The sequence below is a fragment of the Tribolium madens genome, unplaced genomic scaffold (assembly GCF_015345945.1).
Source record: "Tribolium madens isolate multiple individuals breed KSU strain unplaced genomic scaffold, Tmad_KSU_1.1 Scaffold_20;HRSCAF=117;Tcas5.2_LG4, whole genome shotgun sequence".
NCBI lineage: Eukaryota > Metazoa > Arthropoda > Insecta > Coleoptera > Tenebrionidae > Tribolium > Tribolium madens.
Genome location: NW_025400985.1, coordinates 13,768,033 through 13,784,033, shown reverse-complemented (window position 1 = coordinate 13,784,033; position 16,001 = coordinate 13,768,033). Strand labels below are relative to the sequence as shown.

Below are 16,001 nucleotides of genomic sequence, written 5' to 3'. Positions count from 1 at the left end.
TAAAATTTTTGACGACAATAAATCCGTTTGATAAAATAATCAATAAGAGTAAGATTTATTGCACCAAGAGGTTTAACAGATTAGCCGTGATTGATAGTGTTATTTGATACTTTTAAATAATGATAAATAGTCATAAGCGGTACATCTTTAAGAAAAAGTTTAAAGTCCTCATATTCACGGACAATAATTACAGAAGACAAAATCTAGATCAACCATTTATTTATGTAATTCGCATAGAGAAAGTAAGAATATTTTTATTTCGGGGTTACTTTTGAATGATGACTTTAGCCACAAATATTCTCACAACTTTTTCTGGTTGAATTATGCATTATGGGGAAACGTACAATGGTTTGAATGCCTTTTTTATTTTTTTTTTTGACTTTTGCTCCCATTTTAAATATACCTGAAAAATTTGTTTTCTTCAAAATTGTATACAAGGTGTCCAACCTAAAACTTTTGGATCTGATATCACTATTATTTGCCAACGGGTACTAACAAAATTTAAAATGTATTTTGTGGGTAGAGATTAATACCGCAATACTTAAACAAGCCTAGTCTTTAAAATGTAAATGTAACATGTCTTTAAAAAATGCTAAAATACTTAAAATTGATATTAAATTGTTAATCGCCAATATAAATTGTCATAAGCAAAAATCTGTCCTTGAAAGAGAAAAGAATAAAATTCTGTTAAAAGTGGCTGAAGATGCGTAAACATGGGCGGCTATAAAAAATCTGGTGTGAACATCACACGACTTTCCTTATCCAACTTATTAGCTATAATTCGTCCAGAAATGTAAAAATCTCGGTAGGTTAAATTTCAGTCGATGGTTGCCAAATTAATCTTTATTATTACTATTATTATATCAAGAACAATTACTTTTGTTGAAAACTATTATCATTGCATTCAGACATGTACAGGGTGTTCCGTTTTTATTGTTACAAATTTAAACAGATGATAGGATATTCAATTCTAAGACAAAAGTTTCCTTTAAACATGTATCGAAAAATGCTTGGTAAGGGAGCTACACCCCCTGGAAGGGGGCTTATATTTTTTTGCTAATATTTCAGAAACCATTTAAGATAAAATTACAAAATTTGGTAGAGATGATAACCTTTATACACCTAAACGAATTCAAACTCAAATGTCAAAATTTTTAATCAGGAACGTACGAAACTGGGGGAGTTTAAAAAAAAATACCTTATTTATTTTGGCTTTAGTTTCTCGGTACTTTCAGCACAAAATGTTAAGTTCGATAATTTATCACAGAAAAGTCTTTCTTGTGTCGATACGACTTTTTTTGTTTTGTTGTTTTTGAATAAAATTAAATTAAAATTTATGTTACACACCAATACAACATTCAAATAAATCAGAATTTACAGAATAATAAAAGCAAGAAATTCATATTTTTTAATCAACCTCAACTACTTAACATTACATTACAGTAACAATAATATGAATTTGCCTAAATCTAAAGGAGCTGTTCAAAGTGACCACCATTTTGGTCAATGCATAACTAAAGAAACTAAAACCAAAATAGATAGGGTATTTTTTTTACCCTAAACCCCACCAGTTTCGGATGCCCCTGATTAAAAATTTCGACATTTAACGTTTAATGCAATGGGTTACAAACATTTGATTTTTGTGAAGAAGAATGTCTGTTATAACTAGACCTTACTAGCAAATTTAGAGCGTTTATTTTATACAAAAAAAGATTATGGAAAATTACAGAATGGCGATAGAAATGACACAAGATACAGATAATACTATGCAATTTTATCGGATTATGAATTGCTGATGGCATTTTACATCCGCAGCCCTCGAAAAATTATGTGAAACCTCTTGTACTTTATACTTACCATGATAATTCATAGATAATAAGCTTACATTGAATGTGACTGTTGTCATGATTTTCAACGTTTTCATAACAAAATGATAACATTTAATTGAGCATTAAGTATGTGACCAAATATACAAACTTTATCAATTTGTAAATCAGTCACGACAATAGCGGAGCAGACTTTCAAAAAGCAGTTTGTCAAATTTACATTTTTTTAGGAGAGAGCAAAAACGGTCCTTCTTATAAGAAATAATTTTTTCGTGTATTTGCTATAAATGTAGTACATTGTTCAATTCAAAATCGTAAAGAAAAGTGGAACTTTGATCGTTAGCAACACATTTCTTCACGATTTCAGTTAGCAACTTCTTCACGATTTTGGATTCTTAACGACCATTAAAAAAAGCAACAATTAAACTGTTTAATTATGAATATTAATAAAAAATGTACAATTATTTAAAGTATTAAATGTTATCAACATCTTCTACTTTTCATAAAAAGGTTCATAAGTTTTCTCATACTTTTCTCTTGCCTTCGGCGGTAGCAAATTTGAATTAACTTCTGATACTGTTGTTAAAATATTGCAAAACTTTTCACCCAATTCAGTCATTTTGCACAATGAAAAATGTACTAAAAACATCGTTCTCTTGTTTTGCTACCATGTTAGCAAAATATGACACCTTGATCAATTAATTTTTTTCATTTTTACATTTTAGTCCTTTTGGTCAAATACACGAAAAAATAGATTGTTCAAGACGTTAAGAAAAGTGATTTTTCCTTGTTCGTGTAATTTAATTTAATAATTGAAACTTTTACACTCACTGGAAAACAACCACTTTTCTTAATTTATAGAACAATCTACTATTAATGTTTTATACCAGTGCCAATAAATGTGAAAACTGTACACTATTTTACGGCTTAAGTACATAGGCATTTTGCAAAAAAACACAAATATGTCTTGGACATAATTCTGTTTGGTTGTCAAAGGGCGACTTAATGCTATTTAAAGGTCAAAAATCTTTATTTTGGTATACATATCTTTTAATAAACAAATTTGTAAATGTTGCACGTCTTCCTCATCGTCTTCTTCATCGGTTTTAATAAGTACTTGGTAGGTGGTGTGACTTCTTTTGAGTAAAAATTCTTGGACAGCGCTTATTTCTGTTATTTTTTTTAAGTATTGTAGTGCGTCAACTATCAAACAAACTGCATTTAGTTCAGAATTGACGGACAAAACGCGTTTTGCTTGAATCAACAAAACCGGCCATAAAATTTAATATTTAACATATTTCTAATTTAAGGTTAATTAGTTCATCAGTCAACTAGTTAATCCAAATTATTAACTAGTTAATTGATTTAACCGGTTAATTTGGATTAACTAGTTGACTGATGAACTAATTAACCTGGTTAAATTTTATGGCCGGTTTAGATGGCTAAATTGTACAGCACTAATAGACATAAAGAAATGTCAAAAAATAAATGACAAAATTTTTTGACAGACAGAATTTTTTAAACATTTTTTCAGTACTCTGGAGGACTACCTAATTACTCTCTTTCAAAGAAGTGCGCGATTTTCCGGACACCTGTAGGACTAAATGCAATTTGAATGTCCAGGCAACTTTCAATATTTTTTTAACATAGGACAAAATGCGATTTGAACCTCCAGGAAAGGTTTATTTGAAGGACAATTGCATATAGCCTACAGCGCCATCTTTACCTCAGTTCATAAAAAAATGGACAAACTGCATTTTGAAAGTCTGCTCCTCAATACTTTTTTTTTGAAATCGTACTGTAATGAACACTTTACTTTAATAATTTTCAAATTTTTATATACATAATAATATGTGAGCGTTCGGCGTAATGCCATATTTACCACTTCGTTTGTATACCCCGAAAAAAATTATATACCTGGAGAATGGCTTGTATAACTTTGATGAGCCTCACTATTAGTTACATTATGTGTTGTCACTTGACATTCTTTATTTACCAACGCGGCGATACAACATTTATAATATTCAGAAACTATCTAAAAGTAGGATTAGGCGTTATTTTTTGAGAATTATAATTTTTATATTGTCATGCCTCACTTACATTGACTTAAATGAGTTACATCAAGACATTTGTTATTCAGAAATTATAGTAAATTGAATTTTAACATTGGATAATTGCGAATAAAATAGTATACAAACCTCGAAGGAAGGCTTCATATCAGCCGAGCGTTGTTCGAGAACGAAGCTCGAAGCTCTTCTTTTCTCGGTTTGTAATATACTATTTATCATATTCCAGTCACGAATAATTTTAAAAATTTCTATGTTTTGATTCTAATACAATTTATCGATAGGATATGAAAATTGGAGATACAAAATTGCAATCGAGCAATTTCATTAATATATTTATTCAAGGACTACTTTTCGTATAAATTCCCGAAAAGCAGGTACACTAGTGTAAACTCTATTATTGCCTGGTTCACATCCAAGTTTATTATTAAAAATTCCGACAAGGATGTTATGTACCACTAAGGGACTACCAGAACCCCAAGAACATGTTTCCAGCAATGGCTGTAGACTTCCAACACAGAACATATGTTGTTGATTATATTTTTTTGGCTCGCACGCTTTGTGGTTTAATATTTTCATAGTAGTTCCTTTCAAAACTGGAATCGGAGTTTGATCGTCGATAGGTTTCCAACCAGTTGCAAAACCTTCGGTTCCTATGGGCCATTCAGTAGTGGAAAAGCCCACAACTGCTACAAAATCGTTAAATTCAATTCGAGAAAGCAATTCTAATACTGCAATATTATTATCCGTAGCAGCTGCTAAATACATTGGATGTTTAGTGATTTTGGTTACTTGAATTATTTGACCGTCTCTGTCCACGTATTTAGATCCTATTCGAACTGTCATATCTTCTTCTGAAATTCTGAAAATAATATAAATATTTATTTACTCTATTTTACTTTTTTCCAATACCCATCAACACATTGTGCTGCTGTTAAAATATGCAATTCGTTGATAATTACACCACTACAAGCGTATTTTCTAGAAATCAAGATAGAAACTTGATAAGGAACTTCTTCAATAGGTATACTGGAAAACAAAGTTTTGGTATGAATAGATTTCACAGCTGCCCCAGTTTTAGGCATTTCGACTGTAGGTTTGACAGCTGCCGCAAATGCAGTAACTTTGACTGCTGTGTAGGATTTAGAAGTTTTGGTGGCCTTGACAGCTGCAGTGGCTGCACCATCTTTTGTAAGGTTAACTGCTGCGTCAGATTTAGGTTTAGTGAGTTTAACAGCTGCATTAAATTGGGTAACCTTAACAGCTGCGTCAACATTTGTAGGTTTCACAGCTGCTTGGGATTTTGAAAGTTTGTCAGTTGAATTTGCATTAACTTTCTTAACTTTAGCAGGTTTAACAGCTCCATCAAATTGGGTAACCTTAACAGTTACATTAGCATTTGTAGATTTTATTGTTGCATCAGATTTTAAAGGTTTAACAGCTACTTTAGCTGTCTCAGCTTTAGTCGATTTAACAACTGTATCTGCTTTAATGGGTTTGACTGCTGTGTTAAATTTAGAAGATTTGGCAGCTGTGTTAGTAGAGTTGACAGTTGCGTTGCGAGCTGTGTCAGCTTTAAAAGCATTAATAGCTGCATTACTGTTATTATGTTTAACAGCTGAGTAAGTTTTAGTAGACTTGATAGCTCTTTCAGCTGCAGCTGCATTTGCTTCAACAAGATTAACGGTTGCATGGACACTAGTGGCTTTTACAGCTGCGTCTACTTTAGAAGGTTTAATAACTGCGTCGACTTTAGTAGACATAGTAGCTCCTTCTTTTTTAGGAAGTTTGATTGTGTCATTAATTTTAGTAGGTTTAACAGCTGCTTCAACTTTTGTTGGCTTGAAAGATGCGTCAATTTTAGACGGTGTAACAGCTGAATCTATGTCAACAGTTTTAACTGCTGCAGTGTATGTAGTAGATTTGGTGACTGCATCAGTTTTGGTAGGCTTTATGGTATCAGTTTGTGTAGATTTGATGACAGCGTTAGGTTTAGTGGATATTGCAAATGCATTGGTCGCAGTTACTTCAGTTGATTTAATAGTTGTATTTTTTGAAGTAACACCTGTAACAAAACAGAAAGTGATAGAGTTTAGAAAATTGATTAATGTGAGAAATTTTTGATGAATTTCAGTATTTTTATGTTATTAAAAACTTTGCATTTAACATTTGAAGTTATTTCAAGTGTTTAAGTCATTTAGAAAATTAGGTATCTACTAAATTCTATTCTTAACAAAATGTGGAAAATAGGAACAGTGCGACTGCATTCTTCTGAATAATCTTTTGGCTACAACTATAACATAAGATATTCCGTATACTTGTGTTATTTCAACACTAAGGGGTCATTAACAGTTTTTGGGATAAAACGAAAATACTTAACTTTGGTTAAGTAGTCAAATATTTGTATTTGACTCGCATTTTATTTTAAAATGGCTTATGATTAACGGTAAAAAAATAGTAAAGGTTAAAATTTCTCCTCTGACGTATAGTCGAAAATTGTAAAATAAATAAAAAATAAATCACATCGCCGTTGGAATGTAATTCTACACGTACACATATTTACAACACTTCTGACCTTTCCGAGTGCCAACTTTTCTCAAAAATTTTTAGGTAAATTATCTCAAAAGTTGCACTTAACCATCCCAATTTGTTAGAATACGATTTTTCACATTCTGAATTCATTTATAGATCAACCACAATTGTAGATCACATTCCGAGGTGGAAAGTGTTTCATTTCAAGAGATTAAAAAGTTTGCCACGATGGTTGCGTAAAGTTTAATTTTATCTCAAGACAGAAATAAAACTCCATCGAGGTTTGTATACAATTTTATTCACAGCCGTATCTTAAATTTTTGTGAAAAAGAAAAAAAAATGTTCAAAAAGCTTGACTTGTCGATTGTGTTACGGTAATAAACATAACAAACAGTGATAGTCATGCGGTTCCACTAATTTTAATTTTAACACAAGAGGGACTAGAAAACGAGAGTAGTAATGGATGTAGGAAATGGAATACAGATAGGTAATGGAGGTAGGTAATAGGAAATACAGTAAAACCTCTCAACAACGGACACGGATGGGGAATCTTAAATTGTCGGTTATGGAGAGGTGTCCCTTAATGGGACGTATGCAGAATTAATAAAAAAAATTAAAAACCTTTTATTCCAAAATATAAAATAAAAGAACTAAAATTGAGAAATTAAAAGCATTAAAAAAATTAGAGAAAAACATTTTTATTAAAAAAAAAATCGTTAATTTTTGTTACTTTAACTAACAAGTTTTTCTTGGGGTTATTCTGTATTTTGCAATTCATTAATGTAAGCATTGAATCTTATATAAAAGTTCATTTATAAAACAATTTACATTTACTGATAAAATTAAAAAAAAATATATATTATTATTATTATTGAAGTGAGTAAGTAGGTGGCAATGCAACAAAAACAATTAACTGTACATTGCTGGTTGCATTTTTGAAGACCAAATGGAAGCTTCATTTTATTTTACAAATTCCATGGTCATACATGGTAATACATAAAGGCTGTGTCAGAATTCACGCCTCAGAGAAAAATTTCAAGTAAGATGGGATACCAAGAACATGAAAAAAATGTTTAAAAAATTCTCAAATAAATGTCAAAAAATTTTGACATTTATTTTTTGATATTTTTTATGTCTATTGAATGATACTGATAATCTTTATATGTTTTTTTATAATTATTTAGTAAAGATATAAAAATTTGGTTCATAAAAACCACGAATAACATAATTTAGCATAAAGCTTTCTTTTTTCTTCTTCTAATAGCCTGTAGCAAAAAAACTTGGAAAATTGTTATTCCAACAGAAATAAATAGAGTCAAAGTGCAAAATTTAAAATCGAAATTTTTATAGATAATTTTTTTTAAATATTTTTTTCATGTTCCTGGTATCATACCTTACGTGGCATTTTTCTCTGGGGCGCGGGTTCTGGCGCAGCCTGTGTAGTATTTTTCTTATTTAGTGCAACTTTTTTAGTATGTATTTCAAAACTTGTCAATGACACGGGCATTTCTTGTAGTTTGTCAAGCAATTTTTTAGGATCAAAACGTCACTGCCAATGGCAAAAATATGTGATGGAAGCAGGTATATCAGAGGTTGTACCTCTGTTTATGACAGGATACCGTAGTACTTTAGGTCTGTGTCTCTGTGTAAAGAATATTTCTTGAGTAGATGGGAATGTAGGTATAAAAAGTAGTGGCGGCTCGTGGGTTCAAAACTAGGTGAAGAGCTAAAAATTGTACATTTCTTTTTGAAGCTGTGATGGTTCTAACGTTTAATCTTTAAAAAGTAATGATCTCATTTACCCATGCAAATAATATAATCTTTTAATGGAAGTAATTACTGAAAGAAAAATAACTGACAAATTTACAGTAGGGCGCGGTTAAAACGTCTTTGTGGTCATCTTCTTTCCACCGATTAAATGGGGTTTCTAACAAATTGTACACAATATCGTTTGTATGATTCATTTTAGAAACGAATATAACGAGTAAGTTTCTAGGTTAAAAATACACCGTACGAGACACTTAAGAACGCGATCAAAAACCAGGGGAAGTCGACGCTTATTTCCCATATCCCGAATGAAGACGTGGGCCTTGTCATGGCCATGGCACAGATTAGCTAGTTCTAGTAGTTCTAGTTCTAGTATTAGCTAATCTGTGGCCAGGGGGAAAAATACGGCTGCGTTTTTCATAGCTCGTCCAGTCTGAATGGACGGGACGGACTCATAAGTAAAGAAGATCAACTTTGGGCGGAATTATACAGGGTAATTCACGAGGAATAATGAGCCTGAACAAATTTTCGATGCAACCAACATTACAGTTGTAGCAAAATAACTTGCGAAGAGTAATGGTGGTTGCATCGAGAATTTGGTTAGGCTCATTATTCCTCGTGAATCACCTTGTATATAAAGGAAATCGACGGAATTAAAAATTGAGTGAAAGCAAAGGAAATATTATATGGAATAATATTTGAACGTGTTTTGTGTTTAATGTATTTTTATAGTTTTAATTATTACTTTGAATGGGTAGAAATTATAGGTGAAGTGGCACTTTACAGGAGAGTTACTTCTGAAATAATTTTGGCAGCAACCCATTATACAATTCACATAGGCGTCTAGCTTCCTAATTTTTAAAAATTATAAAATTGAATCCAAGAGTACTTTGCATATCTTTTCATTTTGACATTTAACAAATAACAGTCAATTTTCGTTCGTTTCTGACACATTTAGAAAACTGGAAGCCAAGTTGCGACAAGATTGTCCCTCAATGAAAGACTCCGTCAGAGGACTGCTACTGAGGCCCAGAAAATGAAATTAGAATTCTTGAAGCAGTAGACAAGTAGTTGTCACTTTGACGACTTCACTCATTTGCATTTTTCAAATAAAATATTATATCCAGTTACATACGCTAAAGGTATGTACTTTTGGTTGCAAACTAATTAATTTTCAAAGTAACTCTCCTGTGACTAGCTCTGTATATTACAACAATCCAAAATTTTGTTAAACAAATGTGGATAAAAATATTAATATCGTAACTTACCTTTAGAAGTAACTTGTGTGAGAAGTAATGTAGACAAAGAACAGTAAACAAAAATAAAGAATGTACAGAACCGAAAAATTAAATCCATAATTTTAATAAAAATACGTGTGATCGAATCTTCAAAGCGTATACAATTTTAATGAAAAAATTGTTTTTTTTTTTATTTAAAGAAACATATCTAAAATGCAATATTTTGAGTAAATGTTCCGTGCTGATAAATTACAACATTTGTATTATAATTTTATTGATCTTTATTTACAAACCCATGAATCATATCATTAAAAAGACAATGGKTGATACGACTTATTAAKAATGTCGTAAATTTTTAACTTTTTTAATAATTTTAGCAAATGTCTTGATTAACACAACTAACCAGTAATGAGAAGTACTATAAGTTGTTAATAATAATAAATTGGCACGATAATTGATTTTTTGATTGTATAGTTTCTACAGTACAAGACCGTAACGATAGTTTTTGCRGCTGTGCCAAAAAACCGAATCGGTTAAAATCGGAAAGGTCTTCAAACTCGTCTACCAGACTCAGATTTTTGAAGCACACTTGTATTCAAAAGAAAAGCGTAGCTATACAATTTTGACAATATTCCGTTAGTTTTGTGACAGCGCGATCTTTGATCACTTTTSTTGTCTGCGGATGCATTGTATGCAATGGAAAAAATGACTTTTGTGACTGACAATGACACATAGATTCTAAAACTTTTAAAAGTAACCATACTAGCAGTATGAAAATTGTCTCATTTATACGATGAAATAGTAAGTACATGCTATTTTTTTGAATACTCGTACTATCTATGACAAATATTAGACTTATCTAGTTATCAGATGATCACCCAAACTCGTGTTYAAATTATCTAACAAGGACAGATACCTAAACATTGTAGCTAAAATTAATATTTAAGTGGGTTAAGTATAGAACATGATTTTTGATATTTTTTAACACTTCCAAATAAACAATTACTTATTAGTTTTTAATATTTGCTATAAATCTTTTTAAGTCGTTCTCAGACAGATAATATCTAATCACATCTTTAACCAGGGTATATCAACATATTGTATTTATATATTTGTTAATAGTTTTCWAATATGTAATACGTAAATTTCTATTTATAAAAAAAATAATTATTATTATATGTATGTAAGTAGTAGTATTATCATTTATTTTARACTTGTGTTGTCTTCACAATTTTTTCCAACACTCAGAATCAGAAATTTTGCTAAATTTAAAAATGGTTATAAAGAAATTTGTGAAGATAATGTCAAAATTGTCAAAATGCCAAGATAAGAGTATTTTATGTRCTTATAAAATACGTTGTCATTAAYGACATATTTTATAGAAGAGCATATATTAATTAACAGCAACGGCATAAGAGGTAATTTTTTATTATACCGGCATYATAATCCTAAATTAAAACACGCTRCAGCGTGCGTAATTTGGCCTTTATAGCACGCTGAAATTTTAAAGTTGTCTAGGCAACAAGAAATAGTAAAATGTCAGAACCAATTTTTATTTATTGAAATAAATATTAAAATTACAATTACTATTGTTTGAAATTTCAATGTGTTCAGAACGCCAGCAATGCCTTTGGTAAAAATATTTTGTTTGAAGTGGATTCTTCAATATAGCCAYTACGCAAGTTTTGATTTTTCCGGAATTAATCGCAGTTCTGCTTGTTCTGCAAGCCTTTTAATATCTTCACTCATTTTCTGAACGAATTTTTACAAACGTCAAAAAATGTGCTTAACAACGTAAACTAAAACGATTCACAAACAACCTTTGATARTTTTACTGTGTAAATTCACATTTTTTCAATGCTCATAAAAGATCGTAAATGGGCAGGTATAATAAAAAATASCGTATAACACTCGTTTATAAGCGCCTTTAAAACACTTACGACGTTAAAAGCCGCCGTGCGTGTTTTAAAGGATTGCTTATAAACTAGTATTATAATATACTATTAATGCACCAAAGAAACGGTTTAAGATATTAGTGAAGGAAATAGTATATTAAAGTACAAGTTGCAGAAGGTATCTATTCAAGCACAAATTTGAAATTCCGAAACGAGCCGCGAAGCGGCGAGTTGAGGAACAAATGAGTGCTTGAAGAACCTTCTGCAACAAGTGCTTTATTATTTCGCCGCTTTATATCATTTTGTAAATTAAAAAACGAAAATTAAAAATTTTTTTTCTAGAGAATTTTGCGACGGTTGGCGACATTTAGTGTGGAATAATTTTAGGCCGTTGTAAAAAATAAAAATTATAAAATTATTCTTATTTTCACATTTGAAAATGAATTGTGAAGAAAGTCCGTCACTAAAATTAAATTACCGCGAATGACTTATTCCAGCACGCAAATGTCGTCATTTGGGTGCTGGAATAGACTTATTGCAACACCGAAATAGAAAAAATTCTATTATGAACTCGTACCTTTGAAGACATACTTTCTTGTAGTATACTAGACTCGTATTCGTATGCAAGTGTTTGTTAATGACAAAAAGAAATTAAATTCCAGTTAAAATAAAATGTAAAATATAAGCTTGAATAAATACACTGTGTCAATTTTAAAACTTGCAATCGGAAATTTCTCTCAACWGAAAAAGTTATTAATAATCACTTAAAACCGTTTCGGTAGTTCCTAGGGGGAATTAAAATGACATCATAAGTGCCACACCTCCACCCACCCTTGAATATAAAAAAAAAAAATTAAAATTTAAAATCTTTGTTTTTGAATAATTGAAAAAACGGCTTTAYTAAATAGGCTGTTGAATGACATTTTTGAAAAGCGCTTGTTATGAGCTTTCCAACGATGTATTGCAAGTAGGGTCGTGCCATTTAAAATTTTCAACTTAAGGTGGCTGTGGCTTGCAGGATGAGTGGAGGAGCGTCACTTACCACGCCATTTTGATTTCCCCTAAAAACCACTCAAACGGTTTTGAGTGATTCTCAATAACTTTTTTAGTTCTAGAGATATTGCCGATTGCAAGTTTTAAAATTCACACCCTGTATATAGTATAAGAGTGTTTTAAGAAATCATTTTCACTTATAATACATACTCCCAGTGAATGATTGTTTCCGGAAATTTTTTCGAGTGAGGACTAATTACACGTTTTTGACAATCACGAAAACAAAATTCTCGGATTCAATCAACACACGAGTGGTATTCGGTAAGAAAAATGCATGAGATCACGAGTTCAATTATAACTTTTAGTTTTTGATGTTTATTTAATAATTTAAAATAGAGTTTTATTAAATGTGGGGTTGGTTTTTATTAATTACTTATTAATTTTAGCTATCGAGTAAATTGTCAAAAATTTTTGAAAAATTTACGTCAAAATGTTCTRAGTAAGTTTATCCTAAAAAAAGTCGAATGTTACGATATAGATGTCAGTTGCCAAATTGCACCACCAGAATCGCCTATTCCTGAAATAATAATAGTACGAGGCAACCCTCGTATTAACAAAGTTTAAATCTTTTGAGTACTTTATCCCAAAGTTTACATTGCTTGTAATAGGTAACATTTGAGATAATGGAATTGGGTGATATCTTCTACAAAAAATTGATTCACATTTTTTTCCGTTTTATGATTTTTTTATATGAGGACATTTTTTTGTGTTTTTATTTTTGCTAAATTTAACTCATTTTTTTAACCATGTAATAGATTTTGAAGAGCTGACCTCAAAAATCATATTTGTTTACACTTTGAGTTGGTGGTTTAAATTTSTAAGGCAAGTTGAGTAATTTGGCTTCTTTTGACCTCTACTGTTACTGTATAAAATSGAAGGTGAATTATTATTAGTTAATAATTGCCTAATTAAACTGACAGTGAAAAAAATCATTGGTGAAACCTAAGTATAAAAGTTCTAAATACGGGYCTTGGACGCCATTTTATTTGGGACTGAAAGTAGTGTCCTGTGACTGAACCACCAGAAAAATTTGTGAAAATTAAATACGGGATTAATTTGTACAAACGGTAATTTTTTAAGGGCTATAATCGACTATTTGTTATGACCGTGGTACATGTATTGGAAGGTACATACYTAAGCCAAATAAAACTTGATGCTTAAAAAGGYCCACCGTTATTTTTTTTGTCTAAATTGTAAAGAAAATTAAAACCACATTGAAATATTTTTGTTATTCTTTATCGGATTTCGACGGATTATTGTTGTTTGTAGATGATTATAATTTAATTCAATAACATTTCTAGTTTTGTCTTCTAAATATGATACTCAAAAGACGAAGGCACTGTTTTTTTTTACTTTCCTTATCCTTATTAAACAGTAAAATGTGATAAAATAATAATAATATTAACCAAACCAAAAAAAAAACTGCACCCCTGACTCGAACCCGCGACAACTATGATCAATTTCGCTTGTAATCCGGCAGGTCGCACTAACGCAAAGGTTAGTGCAACCAACACCAAATTATAGCCGTTAGGATGTTTTCCAAATAAGTAGGATAAGGAAAGTCGTGTGATGTTCACACCAGATTTTTTTTACTTATTTTTATACTGAGCTGTGGTGTGCGACAGAGACAAACTTAAGTTTTTACTGATTTCAGATTATTGCCCATTCCTTTTTGAATTATGAACCACATTTTTTATAATTTTAATTGTTGAGACATTCAAAAAAAAAGCATTACATTTCCGATTTCAATAAATGTTCGTATTAAGTCGGCCGAATGTGTTTTTCAGATTTTTTGTGTTCAGAGAAGTAATTGTGCTCTTTTGGTGACATAAGAAATAATTTTTGGTTTAACTATCTTTTTATGTAGCCTACTTTCTGAAGGAATATTTAGTAACATTTCAATACTTTGTATCTCTGGGGCATCAGAAGATAAAATTTTGAAAGAAATTAGTCCTCATTCAGAAAAAAACGGGCAATAATTTGAAATAAGTAAAAAGTTAATTTTGTCTCTGTTGCAGACTACAGCTCAGTATAAAAAAACTAAAAAAACAATGCTTTTGTCTTTTAGGTGTATCATTTAGAATACAAAACTAGAAATATTATTGATTTAAATTACGTTTTGCAAAGTTTGTTTTTTAAGCCGAACAAAAATTTGTCAAAATCCGACAAAAAATAATAAAAATATTGCAACGTGAAAAATTTTAGTTGTTCGGTTAATTTTGGCGGCCAGTGTAGTCGATGGTGAGCTTTATTTTGGGCTAGGAGGTTCCAAAAAAGGCTCTTTATAATATTTTGTTTATGTAACCATTTTTTCGGAGAGATGAATGTTATTTACTACTTGTTTTTTTTTCTCTAGTTATTTGTCTTTTTTATATTCTTTTATCCGATTGTAAATCCGCAAGATCAATTTTGACTGTGCACAGACAATTTTGAAATATTTATGGATAGATTAATTTTGACGTTATCGAACATTTTGAAAATAATCTTAGTACAACAAATGGATATAAAAATTCAGCTCCATTTTGTGAACACTATTACTTGCCAAGATGAAGGTATTCCTATTGATTGTCTTTTTAATAGCAACCGCTTCTGGTAAGTTTTGGCCTTAATTTCTTACAATAACAAATTTGTGATAATTTCAGCGGTTCCATCTTATCTTCGAACCAACAGCTTGATGCCCGATGGTCGTATTATTGGTGGTTCAGCAATTTCCATTTCTTCGGTCCCTTGGCAAGTATCGCTCCAATATTATGGTTCCCACATCTGTGGGGCTTCTATAATCAGCGCTAACTATATTGTCACTGCTGCTCATTGTACCGACAGGTTAGTCTAATTTATCAATTAAATCAATTAAACTACTTTTGGTATAAATTTTAAGTTTGACGGCTGGTCAATTGTCCATTCGTGCCGGTACCTCGACTCGTGGTTCCGGTGGTCAAGTATCTAGTGTGTCGAAAATCTACCAACATTCCAGTTACAACAGCAAAACTGTCGATTACGACATTTCAATTCTTCAATTGTCCACTGCTTTGACTTTGGGCTCAAACGTGGCCCCAGTCTCTCTTCCATCTTCCACTACCACTTGGAATGCGGGTACTTCTGTCCTTGTCACTGGTTGGGGAACCACCACCGAGGGTTCGAGTTCACTTCCTAGTGCTCTGCAAGGGGTTACTGTCCAAATAGTCAGCGAAGCGACTTGCAAATCTGCTTATGCTACTATGTCTAGTAGCATCACCAGCCGTATGTTATGTGCTGGTGTTACTAAAGGTGGCAAGGATGCTTGCCAGGGAGATTCTGGTGGTCCGTTGGTCGTCGGTAATACCCTTGCCGGGATTGTCTCTTGGGGAGCAGGATGTGGACGACCTAGTTATCCCGGAGTTTATTCCAATGTTCCTGCGCTTCGCAGTTTCATTAAACAAACTACAGGAATATAAAATTTGATCAATTGTTGATGAATTTGTAAAATATTAAATATAACTATACACAGTCATAAAATAAAACTGTGCTTTTTTAACAGTATGAGCAAAAATTATAAAACCAAGCATTTTGCTTAAAAAATAGTTGGTAAAAGATAAAATGTGTTTTTAAAATTAAATTTTTTCAAACTTTTCAGGCTGTGTACGA

General features: G+C 31.3%; 2 protein-coding genes across 2 annotated transcripts; one reads left to right on the top strand and one right to left on the bottom strand.

Annotated features, from left to right (window-relative positions):
* Positions 1-4,228: 4,228 nt before the first annotated feature.
* Positions 4,229-9,581, bottom strand: LOC123005474 (transmembrane protease serine 11A-like). Its single transcript, XM_044399250.1, has 3 exons — positions 9,460-9,581; positions 4,805-5,957; positions 4,229-4,754 (listed from the first exon to the last, which is right to left on the bottom strand). The coding sequence occupies exons 1-3, from the start codon at positions 9,545-9,547 to the stop codon at positions 4,229-4,231; spliced, it is 1,767 nt and encodes a 588-aa protein (XP_044255185.1). The 5' UTR covers positions 9,548-9,581.
* Positions 9,582-14,881: 5,300 nt separating this feature from the next.
* Positions 14,882-15,914, top strand: LOC123006012 (trypsin alpha-like). The gene is made up of 3 exons (XM_044400140.1): positions 14,882-14,969; positions 15,020-15,200; positions 15,256-15,914. Exons 1-3 carry the CDS (start codon positions 14,924-14,926, stop codon positions 15,809-15,811), a joined length of 783 nt encoding a protein of 260 aa, XP_044256075.1. The 5' UTR covers positions 14,882-14,923; the 3' UTR covers positions 15,812-15,914.
* Positions 15,915-16,001: the final 87 nt, after the last annotated feature.

What these genes read in the sequence shown, in the direction of transcription:
- LOC123005474 (XM_044399250.1), bottom strand. Translation starts at nt 9,547, where the DNA reads ATGGATTTAATTTTTCGGTTCTGTACATTCTTTATTTTTGTTTACTGT. An exon ending in CACACAAGTTACTTCTAAAG is followed by an intron (nt 5,958 to 9,459) that starts GTAAGTTACGAT and finishes GTTTTGTTACAG; the next exon opens with GTGTTACTTCAAAAAATACA. An exon ending in GCAGCACAATGTGTTGATGG is followed by an intron (nt 4,755 to 4,804) that starts GTATTGGAAAAA and finishes TATTATTTTCAG; the next exon opens with AATTTCAGAAGAAGATATGA.
- LOC123006012 (XM_044400140.1), top strand. Translation starts at nt 14,924, where the DNA reads ATGAAGGTATTCCTATTGATTGTCTTTTTAATAGCAACCGCTTCTG. An exon ending in TTTAATAGCAACCGCTTCTG is followed by an intron (nt 14,970 to 15,019) that starts GTAAGTTTTGGC and finishes TGATAATTTCAG; the next exon opens with CGGTTCCATCTTATCTTCGA. An exon ending in GCTGCTCATTGTACCGACAG is followed by an intron (nt 15,201 to 15,255) that starts GTTAGTCTAATT and finishes ATAAATTTTAAG; the next exon opens with TTTGACGGCTGGTCAATTGT.